This window comes from Dendropsophus ebraccatus, chromosome 9 (assembly GCF_027789765.1).
Source record: "Dendropsophus ebraccatus isolate aDenEbr1 chromosome 9, aDenEbr1.pat, whole genome shotgun sequence".
NCBI lineage: Eukaryota > Metazoa > Chordata > Amphibia > Anura > Hylidae > Dendropsophus > Dendropsophus ebraccatus.
The window spans coordinates 104,384,611-104,406,746 of NC_091462.1; the positions used below are offsets into that span (position 1 = coordinate 104,384,611).

Here is a 22,136-nt window from a genome sequence, read left to right on the forward strand (position 1 = left end):
CTATCTATTAAAGCTCACGGGAAAGGGTGGGTCAGGGACCAAGCACAATGGCATATAAATGAATAGCAGCAGATCACATTATATAAGGATAACAGGTGTCATTTTACTTACAAAAGCAAAAACACTATGCTTGGCCGAGTGTTAATGAATACTGAATTGGTTCGCTAATATGGTCAACACATGCTTAACTGTATGGGGGCCTTAACTTAAAGGATACCTGTCACTAAAAATACATTTTTAAAGTTATTGATTACAGTGGTTATCACTGCTGAGACCCGCTCTGATCAGGAGATACAGCCAGGGAGAGATCATGGCAGCAGTGCGATCCTCTCCCTGGGCGGCCATTCATTCCATCAATATTTATCAATGTAAGTCTATGAGAAAAAACTGACAGAATGAGAGGTCGGCCAGGAAGAGGATCACGCTGCTGCCATAATCTCTTCCCGGCCGTATCTCCTGATCAGAGCGGGTCTCAGCAGTGACACCCACTCTGATCAATAACTTTTAACATCTTACAGATGAAACTGCTCCTAGAAATACGATATCACTGCAGTAAAGCAATTTCCTCGCCATTTCTTTTCTACTACATCCAGGCATTTCTTGGAAGTTTTATTAGCTACTTTTTTTCCTCTATAGAGTATAAAGAAAACTGCTTGTAAACCTGTTGTAAATTGCATAGTACAAAAGGTCCAGGTGCCTTAAAGTGGCTGAACGACTATTAGTGTCAAGGGCAAAAGAGATGCCTATCTACCTTACATTCCCGCAGGCCCGATAGCCATCTAGGAGGTCTCCACACATTAAAAAGATTATAAAATACCATGAAAGAAAACCGTCATAAAATGTAAAGCCTATGACTGTATTATGGGAGGGGAGGATTATTTCTCGTTTTACAGCAGGTCTAGACGGCAGGGTAGGGGGATACGATGGCCTATATCCTATAAGGGGCTGGGGAACATAATGGGAGTAATGCAGCTGTGGGAACGTGCAGTCACATCAGATAAGTGAAGGAAGGATCCATTAGAACATCAGGTTCAGACTGCAGGTGCCCAGCGGACAGGTCATAAAACTTATCAAGTGCTTATATCTAGACGGAGCTGAGATTTGCTGAGCAGTCAAGCAAGGATCATGACGGGGCTCCAGCCAATTTGCATTACAATCGATGCTTTCCGCTTCCCAGGGACTCACCTTAAACTCCTGGACGGCTGACATTTTCAATTACGCCTTATTCGCTGCGATGACATTATGTGACCGCTTTCTTTGCATGTGTTTTGCCCAATGTCAACTACAATTCACCTCTATGTAAAGTGAATGTGAAAATGTGGCCAATGTTCAATCTCTGATATAAATTATATCAACCATTAAAGGGGTTATCCAGGCTTAGAAAACATGGCCTTCTACAAACAGCACCACTCTTGTCCTCCGTTTGGATGTGGGGTTTTGTAAGTTCAGTTCTATTAAAGTTAATGGAGCTGAATTGTAATACCGCACACAAGCTGGGAAAGGGGGGGGTGCTGTTTTTGCAAGAAAGAAGCTACGTTTTTTTTATCCTGGCTAACTTCTTTTAAAAAGCCTGATTTTGCTTGGTCACAGAGTTGGTTCTCTAAAAACCATCCATGGGTTTGGAGTTCTGTATATGAAAAATGGCGCTCTAACCTCTATTATGGGGCTGCGACCATACATGCTCACTACCAATCTATTCGTACTCTATTGGTCTGCCAAAGAGAGTGGAGTGCAGCGACCTTCAGCAATCATCAAACATGGACACTGTTGTTGTGATTGGTGTGGGTGTGCGACGCTTCATTCTGCTTGTACCACAGAAGAGGATACAAGGTATAGGTGGTTAAAAGTATATAAATATTACACATCAGCCAGACAACCACTTCCTTTGGTTGTGTCAGGATTGCCGCCTGCATGGATAGAGAGATGTACTAACTCTTTGTATCAACAAAGTACGGCACGTCGATTCCCTGTAAAAACATGGCCGCCTCCTTTATTACATGCTCTCTACAAATACATACAAAATCATCCTCTTGCATGTTTCTGGCTTGGCTAGTCTACCACTAAGATCTAAGAGGATCGTTTTGTATATATTGTTAGAGAGCATGTAATAAAGGAGGCGGCCATGTTCTCCATGGAATCAGCACACCTGACTTTATTATTTCATACTCGGCATTTGGTTTACCGCTGTCCCTCCCAGTGTATATTTCCGTGCATGCTAGACTCCTCTTCATGCTGACATAGCCATGTGGCTACTACATGGGATTCTTTGCCCTCTGGGGAGAATTTATCAATTGATCTGTGCCAGTATTTAGGTGAAGAAATGGCCCAAATAGTGGCAGGAAATGGTGCGAATTATAGGGAGATGTCTAATGATGTCCTAATGGCATACAACTGGACCTGGGACTGCCTGCAACACTGGATGCAGAAGCCTGAGAACGCTTCATGTCCTTGTAGGAATTGGGTTCATTGGCTAGTGCTGGTTTCAATTACTTAAAGGATCTGTCCAATCTCCCCACATACTCTTCGGTCTACCATGTCCCAATCTCAATGGCGGGGGCTGAGCTGAATGTGCTTGGCTCTGCTGTGTCTCCCTTACATCACACACGATTCCGGGGACAATCCAAGCCCTGGAGACATGTGGGACATGAGGGAGACATAAGATAAGTAAAAGTATACTTACCAGCTCCCGACCATCAGTCCCGTCAATGCCCAGCCACTGCTATCATGGCTGATAGTGGTGGTCGGGATCCTAGGCAACCGCTGTCAACTTGATAGCGAGAGAACTATAAACTATAATGCACTTGCAATATTGCTTTCTTTCGCATTTCTTTGGCTATGTTCACACAACGTATATTTTCGTAAAACCACAGCCGTTGTACAACAGCCGTAATTATTACGAAAATATACGCGTCTTTGCTGCCTATGTGATCCCAGCCGGAGCGTATATACATAGTATACGCTCCGTCCGGGATCCCTAGCGGCGCCGCAAACAACTGACATGTCAGTTTTCTGCAGCCGCTATTCAGTGAAAACCTTGTCAGTGCACACTATAGAGTGAGCGGCTCCACGGATGCAGCTTGAAAGGTCATCCGGCTGGTACTGCAGTACCGACCGGGTCACAGAATGGACGGTCTCTTACGCAGTGTGCACATAGCCTTAGGGTGCGTTCCTGCCGACAGGATCCGCAGCAGATTTGATGGTGCAAATTTGATCCCAGTTCAGTTATTTAGATCAAATCTGCTGAGGATCCGCACCATCAATCCGCTGCAATATGGTACGTGTGAAGCTACTCTTAAGGTATATCAGGTACGGGTACATACAGTGGTCATCAAACATCTATAAAGATTTTACTAAAAGTCACGGAACAACATGTTCTGAACGAACAATGAACATTATCAGTTATCATAACACGAAATACACTGTAATCCAGCTCCAGCTCTACATTCTTGATTTCCAGCGACCATCGGTTTCCAGACTGGAAGATCAGCACCAGCATGATCAATCTGTCCTCAGGACTATGAGTAGGTGAGATGCCACTTACCTGGGAGACCCACTGAAGCTGAGTGTGCCATGCACTTAGCAAGGTGTCATAGAACTCTGTCAGCTGCCGATCCAGGGACATCTCGCTCTGACAAAGTTCCTGCCATATTGTTACCAGCTGAACCTAGTGGGGAAGACAGAAATAGCAATACATAAGAGTGAAGATGGCTACGCTGGAGGACATAATATAACAACAGCCTATGCATTTATATCTTTTGCTTATATAGAACCAACATGTTCAGCAGCGCTGTGCAGAGATAAACACTCACAGCACTCCCTGCTCCTGGAGAATTCATACAATGACAAATAACCTATGAGTATGGTGAAGTTTGTGGAGGTAACCTGTGCTAGCATGATGAGAAGACACAGACTCCCTGCACATGTTGCTCTTGTTTATAGGATCCCAGCGCTGTGGGGCAATATGCCAACCACTGGCAATATGCCACCCTGTTGGCCTTCGCCCACAACCAAAGGGTCAGAAAAGCCACTCACTGACATCAAGAGACCCTAAAGCGTCATGTCTGAGTCCTGTGCAAGCTGGATCCCACTTATTGTTATCCCAGGAGAGGCTTCTCTCTATGTATACATAGTGCAGAGTCTATCCTGTTGGGGGTCACCTAACCATGGTGGCATGGTACACACTATTAGATCACGTGGTGTGCTTAGAGCCTTAACTTTTCTAAGCAGTATGAAAAATATCTACATTATGCCTATATGTTAGCATTTGCAGTGTGCCCACCAATAGTAAGAACAAGGCGGCTGATGCGTATAGCCGAGCGCTTCTTTCCCAGCTCACTACAGGAGACAGAGTCTACAAAAAAAATCGCACGTCATAAGGAGAGGAGCAAGCCAGAGAGAGAAGAGCTCAGCCATGCGATTCTACTGGCTGTCTCTAGTAATTGGTGAGGGACTACAATTGCTTTACAGTTTAATATGACTCTTAAAGAGTCACTGTCGTTTAAATTTTTTTTTAGAAATCAATAGTCCAGGCAATTTTAAGAAACTTTGTAATTGGGTTTATTAGCCGAAAAAATGCATTTTTATCATGAAAAGGCAGTTTGAAGCTCTCCCCCCTGTCTTCACTGTTCTCTATGGAGAGGGGAGGGGTGGAGGGGGATGAGGCACCAAAACAGGACAACAAAGAGTTAATTTACAGCTACATCACCAGCTATCTCCTCTTAAGTCAGTACTGACCTCTGAAAACCGGCTTTCACTCAGGTCCTGCTGTGTAATCCTTTGTTCTCTGCTGGTGACTAATCTCCCTCCTCCCCCCTTCCCTCTTCATAGGTTACACAGGGCTCGACTGATGTAAAAGAGTCAAGATTTCCTGATAATAAGCAGTGAATGAGAGAGAGGAGGGGGGACCCGGGAAAAGGCTTTTTGAATGCAGATGATGGCATATGATGGCATATGATGGCAAAACGACAGTGACACTTTTAGTTACAAAAGTTTGGGGAACGCTGATCTAATGCTAAGTGAACACCCAAGTAGGAGGCTTCGTCTCCAATCTATTACTAGCAAATACTAATACTGTCAGGCTGCTGTGAAGGTGTTCTGCCTCTGTTAGGGCATGCAAGTAGTGGTGTCACAAAAGCTGACGACCACTGATCTTATAGAACCCTTCAGGGGTTGTCTTGTTCAGAAAGCCCCAACCCTGCTGATTAGAGCAGTGCTTCTCAAACAGTAAGGCGCCCCCTAGTTGTTGGTGAGGCCCAGCTGGGGAGCCAGTTATTTACCAAAGTAACTATGATCTGCACAGTCCTCCAAAATCTCCATTTTAGCAACATTGTTAACTTATTTTGTGCTTTATTAGTATATAGAGCTTGGGAGACAGGTGAAAGGTAGCCCTAGCATTATTTCCAGCTTTTAAATGGACTTCCATCACAGATGGTGAGGCCCAGGCATCCTCTTGGTCAGTCTGGTGAGGCCCAGGCATTACCTTGGTCTGTTGGGTGAGGTTCCAATAGAAAAAGTTTGAGAAGCGCTGGATTAGAGGAACCTGCCCACCACGGTCTCCTACAAGCCCAATGTTATCAATGAGCCGTCCATGTAATGAACAGGCTTTCTGGTCCTCAGTATACCTATGCTATGGCTGATAGATGGTGATTCTGAGCAGGCTGCAAGACAATGTTGCACAGTACTGGACTGAAGTCAAGAGGGTACGGTCAAGTTCTTACCACACGGCGGAAGAAAAGGACCCCTTGTTTTATAGGGAATATTGGATTATTGGATTATTCCCTTCAGTATTACCGGCAGTGACCCACTTTAAATTATCTCCACCTGCGTTAGCGATGAAGGGGTCGCGGCAAATTTCTACACCTGTAAAGCTTGCACAGGGCAAGGACAGTACAGTATGTACTGTACCAATGTGGTAGCTGGCACAGCACACCTCCTACAGTCTGCACGCTATTGAGTATAACTGTGTCATTCACTTTATTACACTGCAGAAAAATACATACCTTGTAGCACTTGTAGTAGTACGCCAGCAATTGTGGCATCCTGTCAATCTCGCTGAACACCTTCACAAACATTTTTGCCTGGTCTGAATATAATAGAAAAAACACAAGGGGTGGGTCAGAATCGGCATGAGAGCTAAAAAAAATACAATAAATACATATATCATAGAATTAAGTCTATATAGATTAATGCTAGCCCGCTCCTACATTGTATGGACAAATAAATCACAGAGAGACGTCATTACAATCAGTATAGTGGCCGATACAGATGGAACAACTTCCAACGGGTTTCACACAGAACAGTGTGCTTCCTCAGGGAGCTGACATATATCATATCCTATTTCTTTATGTAACCCATAGAAACTGTGATTTACATCTGATCTTCTTTCAGTCCCTAAATTGTACCTGGGGTTTAAATTTTTTTTTGACATGCCAAAAGTTTTGATCAGTCTGGGTCTTAGTGTTCAGACCTATACCGATCGGGAGAACGAGCAGGGAGAGGATTACGCTGCAGCACAGTTCGCTCCCTGCTCGGTGTCAGTGAAAGAGTCAGGCTCCATAGACTTACATTGTGAGCACAACTCATCACAGAGCCGGGAGAGGATTGCGCCCTTTATATTATAATATATAGCACAATATTCGTACGCCTATGTATCTTGTATATCTGAATTACAGGCAATCCATAAGGCCCTCTGTCTCTTTTATGATCACCATACAAGTTGCATTAAGAGGACCAGATAGCACAGGTGACTCCCGTAGCGTGATGTGTAATCTGGCCTGTTACACTTATTGCCACCCATGCTCTCAGCTATTTTTGTGCTCAGTCAGGTGTACAATAACATCTCATCAGTGCTGCAGGTGGTGCTCAGCTTAACACATAGGTCCATATAAGTATGGTATTTACAAGATTATATACCGCGGCACTTCACCTTAAAAGCTTCATCTTTATTGTATCCAAAAACACATAACAGGACGTAGAGGAACGCACACTCCCTACCAACTGTTTCGCGCTATCAAGTGCTTTTTCCTTCCTGCCTTAAAAAAGCACTTGATAGCGCGAAACAGTCGACAGGGAGTGTGTGTTTCTCTACCTCCTGTTATGTGTTTTTGGACACAATAAAGATGAAGCTTTTAAGGTAAAGTGCCGCGGTATGTAATCTTCTTATATAAACGTATTAGTCCTAAAAGAATAGGCTATTTAATAGTATCTACAGTAATAAAACACCTACAATCATATAAGGGGTATTTAATTTTTTTTTTACTGTTTGTCTATGAGATGTTGTTAATAAAGTTAAACGCTTTCCAATATACTTGTATGAAAAATATCTCAGATCCAGGTGTACACAGTAGGCTCTGGAATTAGGCCAGGTCCATACATAGCAGTATAGATGCCCATCTAGTGGTTAGATGCAGAGTGTACCTCTCCTATGGCATTCATCTGACCCTGATGATGTGTTGTCAAAGCCTATCTGGCTGCCATGATTGTCCTCCCATTATACCCTGCTGTGTCTGGAAAGCTATAAAGAGACTACATTGCTTGTAGAGTCCTGCGGCCCCTTTAATCAGCTGATTAGTGGAAATGCTTGGAATGAGACCCACACCAATCTGATATTGATGGTTAATACTAAGGGATCAATACTAAAGCCCTTTCACTGTAAATAAACTTATCAGCTGCCGTATGTCCTGCACGAAGTGGTGTATTATTTCCAGTCTGACACAGTGCTCTCTGCTGCCAACTCTGTCCATGTCAGGAACTGTTCAGAGCAGGAGTGGTTTTCTATAAAATTTGCTTCTGCTCTGGACAGTTCCTGACATGGACAGAGGTGGCAGCAGAGAGCGCTGTGTTAGACTGGAAAGAATTCACCACTTCCTGCACAACATACAGCAGCTGATAAGTACTGGAAGACTGGATTTTTCATAAGAAGCAATTTAAAAACATTTTCACTGGCATACCCCTTTAAGGACTGATCCCGTCCATACACAGACTACTGCAGTGATAGAAGAAAGATATGTCAGCAGACTGTTGAATACATGTGTATAGTAAAACACATGCGAGCTACCTATAGCGCCATTCACTTGGGAAGAAACCTGAAATGTGCCCCAGCCTGTTCCATTAAATTTCTAGAATTGCTCTTTTATTGTAGGGGCTATTAAATTACCTGTTATTTTTGAGTTTTCTGAAGACAAGAGTGGGGCAAAGGGGCCAGATTACTAAAGACGCCAAGTTCAGTCTTCAGAAGAGCCCAAACAATAGGTAACGTAATAGCCCCTACGGTATAGGAACAACTGTATATATTATAAAATATATATATATATATATATATATATATATTTATGGGAAAAATGTAAACTGGCTCCGATTACATCACACATGTTTGGTGCTATACACACAAGGCAGATGGTGGAGTAAATGTCCCCATTATTATAGTGGAGATCACAGATGGTAATAATATTATATAGGGCAATATAACCTTGTCAGTGGAAAGGGATTCTGTGTTCTGCCTTGGACAGGGCACAAGCATTGAGCTCTATATATTGTGTACCTATACAGTTGTCTGCATACAAGCAGCTTTACTCATAAAAGATGATTTAAATAGAAAGTTAGAGGGGTTTTCCAAGATCATTTAAATATGAAAAAAAAAGGAAGTAAAGGTGATAAAATAGCAAAACAACCATTATTCACCTGATATATCCTCCTCCGCTTCAGGAATTCCCTGCTGTTATTTGTTTATTTGTCAGCAGCAATATTGAGCTGTATACCCATAGGAGTGATGCAGCTAAACACTGGCTGAGTGGAATATGGTACAAGACCACAGAGGCCAGTGATTGGCTGCATCGGTTTTGTATGACTAGCGGACAAGTCATCCCGCGCAGCAGCATAAGAGCAGATAGGGATCTATCAGGTGAAGAATGTCTTTTCATATTTGATCACATTTCCGTTTCATTATTTTTTTTTGTGTGATCCCAGAGAACCCCTTTAAGTCTAAGACTGGGGTTACATCATAAGCTTGTAGCTTTAAGAACAGTTGTGAGTGTAACTTATTGGCCAGACTACACTTGGAGCCACCAATGTCCATTCCCAGCCATCAGTCATTTCTTTTCTTCTGGCAATGGCAACTACTCTGCTTTTACATTAAAAAGGAGGCTGTTTGAGCTCCAGCTACTGTGTTTCCCCGAAAATAAGACAGTGTCTTATATTAATTTTTGCTCCCTAGGTCTTATTTTCAGGGGATGTCTTATTTTTTCCATGCAGAAGAATCAACACTCAACAGAATTGTAAACATTTATTATATACTGTATAGTAGTTGTCATCTCAAACCAGTATAACCAGATAAAACCAATATAATCCCCCCCCCCTTGCAGTGTGGCAGTGGGGGTCTTACTTTTGGGAGATGCCTTATTTTAAGCTATCCTGTAAATCCTGCACTATGCTTTATTTTCAGGGAAATAGGGTATGTTCCAAGCATTACGGTTTGTGAGGAGGGAAATAAGTGTCTGCCAGACCTATTGAGCCCTCTTTATCTATAGAAATCTTATAGATGTAATCTGCCCAACTTCTGTCCCTCTAATGTAGAGGAAGCTTTCCCAATTACTTATTCGTTGGAGGAAGCTGTCCCAATTACTTATACGTTAATTTAAATAAACCCAAACCCTGGCTCTGTATTGTGAACTTATCAGTTTATCGGAGCTGAAAGAAGAAATTATTTAGTGCAACAGTGCCACCTGCTGTCCAAACAAGTTATTGCCACTAGAACATAAGGACATCCTATACAGCAGGGCTACTGAGCTGGTGGACCTAGACTTTTTTTTTGTCTGGTCTGGGGCCTAAATGAATTTTGGTTTGATTTCAGATTGATTTCAGGGGGCTGGTCTGGGGTCTGTTTAATTTTAAAGGTCTATTCTGGTAAACAAATTCCTTTTAACAACCAGGTCTGCAGTCTGATTTCTTTCATGGGTCTAGTCTTGGGTAACATTCATTAGGAGGTCTGACTGATTTTAAAGGGATTTTGTTACAAGACAATGCTACTAATCTATATACCTTATGTTATAGAGCAGGAAGAACTGATCAGATTGATCAGAGATTCCTTTTAATAATGTAAAAGTTATACTAAAGCTTTTCCCATAAAGATATATATCACTCTGCTCGGCTCCTTCTGCTCTATAACATGATGTTGATAGCTTAGGTAGCATTTTCATAGTGACAGGTTGCCTTTAAGGGTCTGGTCTGGGATCTGAATTTCTTTTAGTCATGTGCTTACATTTTTCAAGGATGCATCAAGGCTTCACTTCCTGGATAACATAGTGATGTCCCTTCCTGGATAACATGGTGATGTCACGACTCGACTCTGGGAGTCAGATCGTGACATCACCATTTTATGTCCGAAACTGCAGTGCTATCCAAACCCCTACTCTGACCAAGTGCTGCCACAAACACAGCATCACCTGACCCAGAACCAGATAACTGGGTCTTTACTAAAACTATCTAGTATAGAGGATCCTCAGAGTCAGATCTGTGATCCTAATCTGTGTAATGCAAGCCGCTCTCCTCTGTAAAAAGACCGCTAGCGCCAGAGTTCTGTCTCAGACTAGACTTCCCCTTTATACAATGGAAGACCCACATATGTGACATGTGGTATGTAATAAAGAATATTGCACAGCATAAAGCACACTGTGTTCCCATCCTTAGGAACATGCCTTCAAGGCTCCGAGTGAGGTCAAGGGATAAAAAGTGCAAACAGTGGTTAAACAATGAACAGCTAGATTACCCCCATTACAATGCATCTGTCAGCATAGGACATGCACATTATTCCCTACGCAGCATGGAATGATGAATGGTCGGCAGGAAACAAAAGACTTGTACCAGAAAAATCACCCCCTCTGCTGACAGATTGTTGGCATCTCTTGCCATTTTTAATCCACGTTCTCTGGATGGTTCCAGCAGACTGCTATATGCCCTATGTTACAGAGAACCCACTCTTTACCTACCTGTAGACTGGTTATTAAATGCTGCCACTATCTGGGGGCTGCACATGGCTTCCAGGCGGTTCTTCAGGGCCTCCAGGTATACACACTTCTCGGAGTAATCTGGGGTATCCACCAGCATAGCGAGGCTCACCTGCATACTGGTCAGCTTCTCAGAAATCACACTTATATTCTGGAAAGTAGAAGGACATTAGGCTCGTCTTATTGCACTCACATAGGGATAATACAATAAGTTTTCTGAGACAGACTTATAGGTAGTAATGTCATGTCCGCTGAGATGTCACATCATATGACCATAACATGATTGTCTGTAATAGTCATGTGACCTGACCACTCAGTAGAGGACATATCACTACCTGAAGGTCTGTCTGCCAACCACACAGTAGCAAAGGAGTCTATCTCCTTTACAGAATCCATTTAATGTGTACCTGTTGCTTTAAAAAATTACAGACACATACTAGGGATCGCTAGAATGAGCTCACATGCTTCTGTGCCCACAGCCGAGACGTACATTGTAAATCCATCTTCATTACATGACACGGAGCCAGGAAAGATGCGTTCCTCTCCTGGCTCATTCTACTGACCGGTTGGGATATTTTCTTAAAGTGACAGGACCCACTTAAAGGGGTTATCCAGCGCTACAAAACATGGCCCCTTCTGCCCCACTCTTGTCTCCAATTCAGGTGTGGTTTGCAATTAAGCTCCATTTACTTCAATGGAACGGGCTTCAAACTCCACCCAATCTGGAGACAAGAGAGGGGGAAAAGTGGCCATGTTTTTGTAGCGCTTAGAAAAAAAACACAGCTGCTTTCTTCCAATGCCCTGTGCTGAGATGTAATAATGTACATCAACCTCCTTAACGCTGAGATTCAACTACAACATATAAAAGGAAACAAACACATCAAGTTACCGTGGTCTTGAAGGTCTCCTCAATGTCTGCACTGAGTGTACTCCACTTGTCGGCTTCCTGCAGGGATTCCGCAGCCAACTGCATGCGCGTCTTGACTTTATCCATCTCCACTAGAACCTAGAGAGAGAAACAGCAGACCAGCAGACAGGTCAAGAGAGGTGACATGGAGGGAAATATTCTCGAGATATATGTCCTCTTCTCACCTGCATAGACTGCGCCGTGTCCTGCTCAAACTTCTTGATATCTTCCTTCACAAGAATCATCTGCTCCTTCAAAAAAGCCGCTTCTTGCCGGAGAGCCTCCACGTCACGCAACACTCGTGGCATGTTCTGCAGGGCCTGGTGGCTGGTCTCTATGGAGAACATGAACATCACTGCATGAGAGGTGAAGAGAGGTCGCCAGAATCTCAACTACATAGGCCCAAACCGGAGGGCTTATTGGGGTGTTCCCATCTGAGCCTGTTATCCCCCTATCATAAGGACAAGCCTTCCCATCTGAGCCTGGTATCCCCCTATCCTATGGACAAGCCTTCCCATCTGAGCCTGTTATCCCCCTATCCTATGGACAAGCCTTCCTATCTGAGCCTGGTATCCCCCTATCCTATGGACAAGCCTTCCCATCTGAGCCTGTTATCCCCCTATCCTATGGACAAGCCTTCCCACCTGAGCCTGTTATCCCCCTATCCTATGGACAAGCCTTCCCATCTGAGCCTGTTATCCCCCTATCCTATGGACAAGCCTTCCCATCTGAGCATGTTATCCCCTATCCTATGGACAAGCCTTCCCATCTGAGCTTGTTATCCCCCTATCCTATGGACAAGCCTTCCCATCTGAGCCTGTTATCCCCCTATCCTATGGACAAGCCTTCCCATCTGAGCCTGTTATCCCCCTATCCTATGGACAAGCCTTCCCATCTGAGCCTGTTATCCCCCTATCCTATGGACAAGCCTTCCCATCTGAGCATGTTATCCCCTATCCTATGGACAAGCCTTCCCATCTGAGCCTGTTATCCCCCTATCCTATGGACAAGCCTTCCCATCTGAGCCTGTTATCCCCCTATCCTATGGACAAGCCTTCCCATCTGAGCCTGTTATCCCCTATCCTATGAACAAGCCTTCCCATCTGAGCCTGTTATCCCCCTATCCTATGGACAAGCCTTCCCATCTGAGCATGTTATCCCCTATCCTATGGACAAGCCTTCCTATCTGAGCCTGTTATCCCCCTATCCTATGGACAAGCCTTCCCATCTGAGCTTGTTATCTCCCCATCCTATGGACAAGCCTTCCCATCTGAGCCTATTATCCCCCTATCCTATGGACAAGCCTTCCCATCTGAGCCTGTTATACCCTATCCTATGGACAAGCCTTCCCATCTGGGCATGTTATCTCCCTTTCCTATAGACAAGCCTTCCAATCTGAGCTTGTTATCACCTATCCTATGGACAAGCCTTCCCATCTGAGCCTGTTATCCCCCTATCCTATGGACAAGCCTTCCCATCTGAGCCTGTTATCCCCCTATCCTATGGACAAGCCTTCCCATCTGAGCATGTTATCCCCTATCCTATGGACAAGCCTTCCCATCTGAGCTTGTTATCCCCCTATCCTATGGACAAGCCTTCCCATCTGAGCCTGTTATCCCCCTATCCTATGGACAAGCCTTCCCATCTGAGCCTGTTATCCCCCTATCCTATGGACAAGCCTTCCCATCTGAGCCTGTTATCCCCCTATCCTATGGACAAGCCTTCCCATCTGAGCATGTTATCCCCTATCCTATGGACAAGCCTTCCCATCTGAGCTTGTTATCCCCCTATCCTATGGACAAGCCTTCCCATCTGAGCCTGTTATCCCCCTATCCTATGGACAAGCCTTCCCATCTGAGCCTGTTATCCCCCTATCCTATGGACAAGCCTTCCCATCTGAGCCTGTTATCCCCTATCCTATGAACAAGCCTTCCCATCTGAGCCTGTTATCCCCCTATCCTATGGACAAGCCTTCCCATCTGAGCATGTTATCCCCTATCCTATGGACAAGCCTTCCTATCTGAGCCTGTTATCCCCCTATCCTATGGACAAGCCTTCCCATCTGAGCTTGTTATCTCCCCATCCTATGGACAAGCCTTCCCATCTGAGCCTATTATCCCCCTATCCTATGGACAAGCCTTCCCATCTGAGCCTGTTATACCCTATCCTATGGACAAGCCTTCCCATCTGGGCATGTTATCTCCCTTTCCTATAGACAAGCCTTCCAATCTGAGCTTGTTATCACCTATCCTATGGACAAGCCTTCCCATCTGAGCCTGTTATCCCCTAACCTATGGACAAGCCTTCCCATCTGAGCCTGTTATCCCCTATCCTTTGGACAAGCCTTCCCATCTGAGCCTGTTATCCCCCTATCCTATGGACAAGCCTTCCCATCTGAGCCTGTTATCTCCCTATCCTATTCTATGGACAAGCCTTCCCATCTGAGCCTGTTATCCCCCTATCATATGCTATGGACAAGCCTTCCCATCTGAGCCTGTTATCCCCCTATCCTATGCTATCAGCCAATCAATGCACGGCAGCACTGATTGGCTGAAGAGGAGCCGTTTGAAATTCCCGGCTCTTCAGCCAATCAATGCGCTGAAGAGGGGAGCCGGGGATTTCGAAGACCTGCTACGCGGAGCAGGTAACGTATGCTTGTGGCCGGGGCGGCGTGGGCGATCGGAGCGACGGCGGAGGTGGGGGGTGGTGGTGCGATCGGAGCGGTGGGTGGTGGGCGTGATCAGAGCGGCGGCGGGGGGGGGGGGGTTCGATCGGAGTGGCGGCGGCGGAGGTGGCGATCGGAGCGGCGGCGGTGGGGGTGGCGATCAGAGTTATTCACCTAAAAATAGGCGCAAAACCCTTGTGTGTTCTCTAAACTGGACAACTGCTTAATGGTGCGTTCACACCTACAGGATCTGCAAGAGATTTCATTTAAATAACTGAACACAGCATCAAATCTGCTGCAGATCCTGTAGGTGTGAACGCACCCTAAAGGGGTATTCCCATCTGAACTTGTTATCCCTATACATAGTGAAGGGAATAACAAGCTGATTGCTGGGGGGGTCCGACCACTTATCTAGAAAATAGCGACATAATCAAACCACAATGAATGATGCACTTGGTGCCGCTGCGCTGCCACCATTTTATTCATCCTCTATGAGGCAGCTGAACGCTTCTGAGTTCAGCCCTCAGATGCATTGGGCGGCCCCATAAAGAATTATTGGTGTGCCAACAATGGCAGTCAAGCAGGCATGCTGAGCCCTCATTATCGCCATCGGTCGGAACCCCAGTAATCAACCTGTTACTCCCTACACTATGGATAGAGGATAACAAGCTCAGATGGGAATACCCCTTTAAAGCGACTCTGTACCCACAATCTGACCCCCCAAACCACTTGTACCTTCGGACAGCTGCTTTTACTCCAAGATCTGTCCTGGGGTCTGTTCGGTAGGTGATGCAGTTATTGTCCTAAAAAACAACTTTTAAACTTGCAGCCCCGTGCCCAACGGCCGTGGCTTAGAGTACCTGTGCTCTAACTTTACACCACCCCTCTGTCCCTCCTCCCCGCCTTCTTTCCTATTCCTCTGCAGTGAACATTGCACATGTGCCTAACGATCCAGCCCATGTGCCGTGCTGACACTGGTGATGAATAGGAGACTATCTGCCTGGAGCATTCCTAATGATGGGAAGGAGGGACAGAGAGGTTGTGCCAGCCTAATGCATATACACACTCTAGGCCACGACTGTTGGGCACAGAGCTTCAAGTTTAAAAGTTGTTTTTTAAGACAATAACTGCATCACCTGCCGAACGGCCCCCAGGACAGATCTGGGATTAATAACAGCTATCCGAAGGTGGTTTGGGGGGTCAGATTGTGGATACAGAGTCGCTTTAAGGAGTGTTCAGCAGCAGGAAAGCAATCCATCCAAGCTGCAAAATGTTAGGAATCTGCTGAAGCAATATAAAGCAGGGCTGATGATATAAGGCGTGAGACAGCTACATTGTATACAGCAAATTTAGCAGCTTGAGTAAGACAAGCTGGCTGGGAGTTGTAGTTTGGCCACAGAATGGACTCCCCTGCAATAGACTAAAGCATGCTGGGAGTTGCAGTATCACAACAGTTGGATGGAGCCCACTATCTGGCTGACATGATAAGCTCAGGTCTTCTGTACCTTCCACTGAGTTGTTGACCTCCTGGATAAAGAGCTGCAGTTTCATCACCAGGGTTGCGGCGTGTGCGTCCACCTTGCCCGGAGCGTCTTTCTGAACGGACTTAAAAGCTGCATTCACCCAATCCTTCACCTCAAAGTCATCGGCCAGGAACCTTGAGAAGTCCATCCTGGAGGAACGGCCTGCTAAGACAAAACAGCAACATCATCTATACAGCAGTGTCATCTATACACGGCGGGATCATCTATACACCAGTGTCATCAATACAGCGAGCCATCTATATAGAGCAGTGACAACTATACAGCAATGTCATCTATACACAGCAGTGTCATCTATACACGGCAGTGTCATCTATACACGGCAGTGTCATCTATACACGGCAGTGTCATATATATGTCTTCTACACACAGTGGGGTTATCCATACACGGTGGAATCTTCTAGATACAGCAGTGACATCTATACACGGCTAAGTCGTCTATATACTAATGTCAACTATATACGGCTGGGTCCTCTATATACAGCAGTGTCATCTATATATAGCAGTGACATCTACACAGTGAGATTCTTTTGAAATTTGATAATCCGGCACTGGTTTACACAGATCAGCTACAGTCATTTCTCCAAGCTCCAATATAAAGTGTTTGTGGTTGGCAGGAAGTTTGTGGACTCTCTCTAGCGAAAATCTATTTCTTTCAAATCAGCTGGTTTCAGAAAGTTATATAGACTAGTAATTTACTCTTATTTAACCCTTAGACGACCCAGGGCGTATAGTTACGCTATGGAAGTCTGTCCCCAGACGACCTAGGGCGTAACTGTACGCCCTGGGTGTTTCTCCCGCTATGAAGCGTGCTCCGGAGCGGAGCGCGCTTCATAGCAGGTGGGGGCCGGCTGCAATCGGCGGCGGCGTTTAAGTGTAAGTGACAGGGGGAGTCCCCTGTCACTTACCGATCGGGACCCCCGCAGTGTGACTGTGGGGGTCCCGATCGGTAAAACAGACCGCCGGAGGTCTCTCACCTGCCTCCGTGCGGTCCGATCGGCGATCTGCTGCACTGAGCCTGCACAGGCAAGCTCAATGAGCAGATCGCCGATAACACTGATCAATGCTATGCCTATGGCATAGCAATGGTCAGTGTGTGTAATCACACAAGTGTATGTACAAGTCCCCCAAAGGACCCCAAAACCCCTCCCTTAATAAAAGTTGAAATCACCCCCCTTTCCCATTATATAAATAAAACATATAAAAATAAATAAATAGATAAACATATAATATACCCTAGCGTGCGTAATTGTCCGATCTATTAAAATATAACAAGCGTCATTGAGAACGGTAAACGGCGTACACGGAAAGAGGGGAAAAAGTGCGCAGATTACCGATTTTATGTTACATTATATATAAAAAAAAAATTAATAAAAAGTGATCAAAACGTCCGATCTTCACAAATATGGTATTAATAAAAACTAGAGATCATGGCGGGAAAAATGACACCCCATACAGCCCCGTAGGTGAAAAAATAAAACTGTTATAAGCGTCACAATAGGCCCATTTTATTTATAATTAATTGCCAAAAAAAAGGATTTCATTAAAAAAATATATAACATTAGAGAATCTGTGTAACCTGCATATGGTTGTGTTCGGACCTATAGAATAATAGTGTCATGTCGCTGTTACCATATAGTGCATTACGTAGACACAGGAACCCCCCAAACGTTACCATATTGCTTTTTTCTTACGATTTCACCAATTTATATCTTCATAAATAATATATTTGGAATTCCATCATACATGTTATGGTAAAATGAAAGACGCCATTACAAAGTACAACTATTCCTGTAAAAAACAAGCACTTACATGGCTTGGAGATAGAAAACTGAGAGTGCTAGAGCTCTTAGATGGGGAGGAGGGAAAAACGAAAACACTAAGATCAAAATTTGTGCGGTCCACTGGGTCATTTTGGGCCTGCTCCTCAAAGGGTTAAAAAATCTCCAGTCTTCCAGTACTTATCAGCTGCTGTATGTCCTGCAGGAAGTGTTTTTTTGTTTTTTTTTCCCCCTCCCCAGTCTGACACAGTGCTCTCTGCTGCCATCTCTGTCCATGTCAAGAACTGTCCAGAGTAGTAACAAATACCCATAGAAATAGATTTTGGCCGGAGTAGCCCTTTAAAGGGGTAGTCCAGCGTGGGGGCTATGTGGGGGCTATTTTTGGATCTGGTCAGGGAAGAGGTGGCTGAGAGAAAAGACGTCCACTCACCTCCCCGGTTCCAGCGGCGGGTCCCGTATCGCGGCGCTCCGGTCCCTGGCCGCTTCCTGTGTCTGATGCGGGCTCGAGACGTGACGTCTCAATTCCGCTCAGGCACTCAGTGAAGGAGGCGGGATCCGTTTCAAGTCCGCTCAGATCCCGCCTCTGTCACTGACTGGCTGAGCGGAATTGAGATGTCACGTCAGACACCAGGAAGCGGCTGGGAACCGGAGCGCCGCAATACGGTACCCGCCGCTGGAACCTGGGAGGTGAGTGGACGTCTTTTCTCTCGGCCAGAATCAAAAATAGCCCCCACGCTGGAGTACCCCTTTAAGGCATCCACTAGGCTGGGTCACTGATGCTCTGTTCAATCCCAGTCACCTAATCTGATGCATTGATACTAGTAGTTATTTTTCACTTCATATGCAACCAAGGGGGATTATGGCAAAGTGTCTGCACTGTTGCATGGCAACTGCAGGGTTATAAGAGGAAAACAGGAAGTGCTTAGATCCATGGGGGAGAACAGCAGTACAGGGATGTAAGTTATGTTACTATAAACAGTATTACATGTACATGGGCCACATCTGATTTTACCTTCTCTATTTCCTGACTAGTGACTAGTGTTCAGTAACATCCGCCAATCCTTTGATTTCCTGCGGCTGCAGAAGTTGGATGCAGCTAGGAAAACATGCACACAGTCTATGGCTTATGGCTGCCTCCATGTTTTCCAGGACCCCCTAGGGCGGCATCCAACGATGAGTTATCAGGGTCAGATAACATTGCCGGATCCAAACATCTTGACAGGTTCCCTCATCACCAATCATGTCCCTTTAAATGGGTTGTCTAGCGAAAAACTTTTTCTTTCAAATCTGCTGGTGTCAGAAAGTTGTACAGTTTTGTAATTTACTTCTATTAAAAATTCTCAAGTCTTCCCATACTTATCAGCTGCTGTATGTCCTACAGGAAGTGTTGTTTTATTTTCAGTCTGACACAGTGCTCTCTGCTGACATCTCTGGCCGAGACAGGAACTGTCCAGAGCAGGAGAGGTTTTCTATGGGGATTCATAGAAAACCGAGACAGAGTTCCTGTCTCGGCCAGAGATGTCAGCTGTGTCAGAGTGAAAATTAAACATTTCCTGCAGGACATACAGCAGCTAATAAGTATAGGAAGACTTGAGAATTTTTAATAGAAGTAAATTACAAATCTATATAACTTTCTGATGCCAGTTGATTTGAAAGTAAACAATTTTCGCCCGACAACCCCTTTAAGAGCTTTAAACTTCTACTGATTTAAAGGGTGTCCTGTGTAATGCCTATAACACACCAATGAGCCCCATGTAGGGATCCTGTTATAATTCATGACACTACTCACCATACGTTGTACAACTGCGTCCGCCACTAAAGCGCCCAGTGTGTCAGATCCGGCGCAGTGCTATGGTGCAGATATAATGATAGAGAGGAGAGAGGGGGGACAACAATGCAGGGAGCACACTCACTATTTTATCACTCTAAGAATGCACCACCATGATCATAGTCTCACTTTAACAGTTACACCTGAGACTTGTAGTCCTACAGGAGCAGCCACGAACTAGCAGGCAGCAAACAGATACAACACAATATCCTGTATGCAAAAACGACCAAAATAAACAGCTCAACGGCGCCGCCTGTGGATACTTACGGGCACAGCACAGTGCCTGAGCTACACGGACACTTTACTCAATCTCCCTGTTTCCGTACTCCTTGCCAGCGCTACACTTCCGGGTAGGCTACGGGAGCCATGGTGACACGACGCGTGATGTCACTTCCGTGTCCGTGCAGTTTACCCGTCCCTCGGAAACATAAATGTCGACTTTCGTTCCGGTGTTCTTTTCTGTGTAGGAGAACAGTGTGTGCAAGAACAATCTGTTCTGGATGACTAAAGTCTGTGTATAGTGGATGGTAGAGTATAGAAGCCTATCTGTTAGTTCTTTAATACTGTATCTGCATACTGATGTTCTTCCTGACGTTTTATTGGGCAATTTTAAAGGAGTTGTTCACCAAAAATAAATTTCTTTTAAATCAACTGGTACCTAAATTTGTGCTTTGTTAAAGGAGTAGTTAACAAAAAAAATTCAAATCAACTTGTGAAAGATTTCTAATTTACTTCTATAAAAAAAATCTCCAGTCTTCAAGTACTCATCAGCTGCTGTATGTCCTGCAGGAAGTGGTGTATTCTTTCCAGTGTGGAGAGCAGAATAGGTTTGCTATGGGGATTTGCTGCTGCTCTGGACAGTTCCTGACATGGACAAAGGTGGCAGCAGAGAGCACTGTGTCAGACTGGAGAGAATACACCACTTCCTGCAGGACATACAGCAGCTGATAAGTACTGAAAGACTGGAGATTTGTTATTAGAAGTAAATTACAAATCTTTAACACAAGTTGATTTGAATTTTTTTTTGTTTAATTTAACACCATTTTACAATTAATATGTATAATAATCTAAACCACAATTTAGTTACTTTGTAAATTTTGATCCTGAGTTACATCCTATATTATACTCCAGAGCTGCACTCACTATTCTGCTGGTAAGGTCACTGTGTACATACATTACATTGCTGATCCTGTACTGATCCTGAGTTACATCCTATATTATACTCCAGAGCTGCACTCACTATTCTGCTGGTAAGGTCACTGTGTACATACATTACATTGCTGATCCTGTACTGATCCTGAGTTACATCCTGTATTATACTCCAGAGCTGCACTCACTATTCTGCTGGTGGGGTCACTGTGTACATACATTACATTACTGATCCTGAGTTACATCCTGTATTATACTCCCAGAGTTGCACTCACTATTCTGCTGGTGGGGTCACTGTGTACATACATTACATTACTGATCCTGTACTGATCCTGAGTTACATCCTGTATTATACTCCAGAGCTGCACTCACTATTCTGCTGGTGGGGTCACTGTGTACATACATTACATTACTGATCCTGAGTTACATCCTGTATTATACTCCCAGAGCTGCACTCACTATTCTGCTGGTGGGGTCACTGTGTACATACATTACATTACTGATCCTGTACTGATCCTGAGTTACATCCTGTATTATACTCCAGAGCTGCACTCACTATTCTGCTGGTGGGTGGAGTCACTGTGTACATACATTACATTACTGATCCTGTACTGATCCTGAGTTACATCCTGTATTATACTCCAGAGCTGCACTTACTATTCTGCTGGTGAGGTCACTGTGTACATACATTACATTACTGATCCCGAGTTACATCCTGTATTATACTCCAGTGCTGCACTCACTATTCTGCTGGTGGGGCCACTGTGTACATACATTATATTACTTATCCTGTACTGATCCTGAGTTACTTTCTGTATTATACTCCAGAGCTGCACTCGCTATTCTGCTGGTGGGGTCACTGTGTAGATACATTACATTACTTATCCTGTACTGATCCTGAGTTACATCCTGTATTATACCCCAGAGCTGCATTCACTATTCTGCTGGTGAGGTCACTGTGTACATACATTACTGATCCTGAGTTACATCCTGTATTTCTTTTATTAAAATTTTAAACATAACAATAAATAAATACAGAAATAACACACCATATCTGACCAGAACAAGACAATAAAATAGAAAAATGAAACCATAACATAAAGCACCGGTCCATCCCCGCACTCATTCTTCCACACATACAACCCATATACCTATATACAATATATACACCCATATACAATATATACACCCATATACCCATATACAATATATACACCCATATACCTATATACAATATATACACAATATAAACTATTTAGCTAAAC

General features: G+C 44.4%; 1 protein-coding gene across 2 annotated transcripts in view; it reads right to left on the minus strand.

Moving 5' to 3' along the window:
* Positions 1 to 20,105, minus strand: part of COG7 (component of oligomeric golgi complex 7) — a 42,971-nt gene extending 22,866 nt beyond the window's left edge. Inside the window, exons 1-7 of one of the 2 annotated variants that reach the window (XM_069984148.1) lie at positions 19,990 to 20,105; positions 16,078 to 16,257; positions 12,093 to 12,241; positions 11,890 to 12,006; positions 10,983 to 11,151; positions 6,000 to 6,082; positions 3,542 to 3,664 (exon numbers count right to left, since the gene is read on the minus strand). In XM_069984148.1, the coding sequence (XP_069840249.1) occupies positions 3,542 to 3,664; positions 6,000 to 6,082; positions 10,983 to 11,151; positions 11,890 to 12,006; positions 12,093 to 12,241; positions 16,078 to 16,243 (807 nt within the window). In that variant the 5' untranslated portion in view covers positions 16,244 to 16,257; positions 19,990 to 20,105. Of the gene's footprint in view, positions 1 to 3,541; positions 3,665 to 5,999; positions 6,083 to 10,982; positions 11,152 to 11,889; positions 12,007 to 12,092; positions 12,242 to 16,077; positions 16,261 to 19,989 lie in introns of both variants that reach the window. The other variant, XM_069984149.1, reaches the window with a different exon arrangement.
* Positions 20,106 to 22,136: the final 2,031 nt, after the last annotated feature.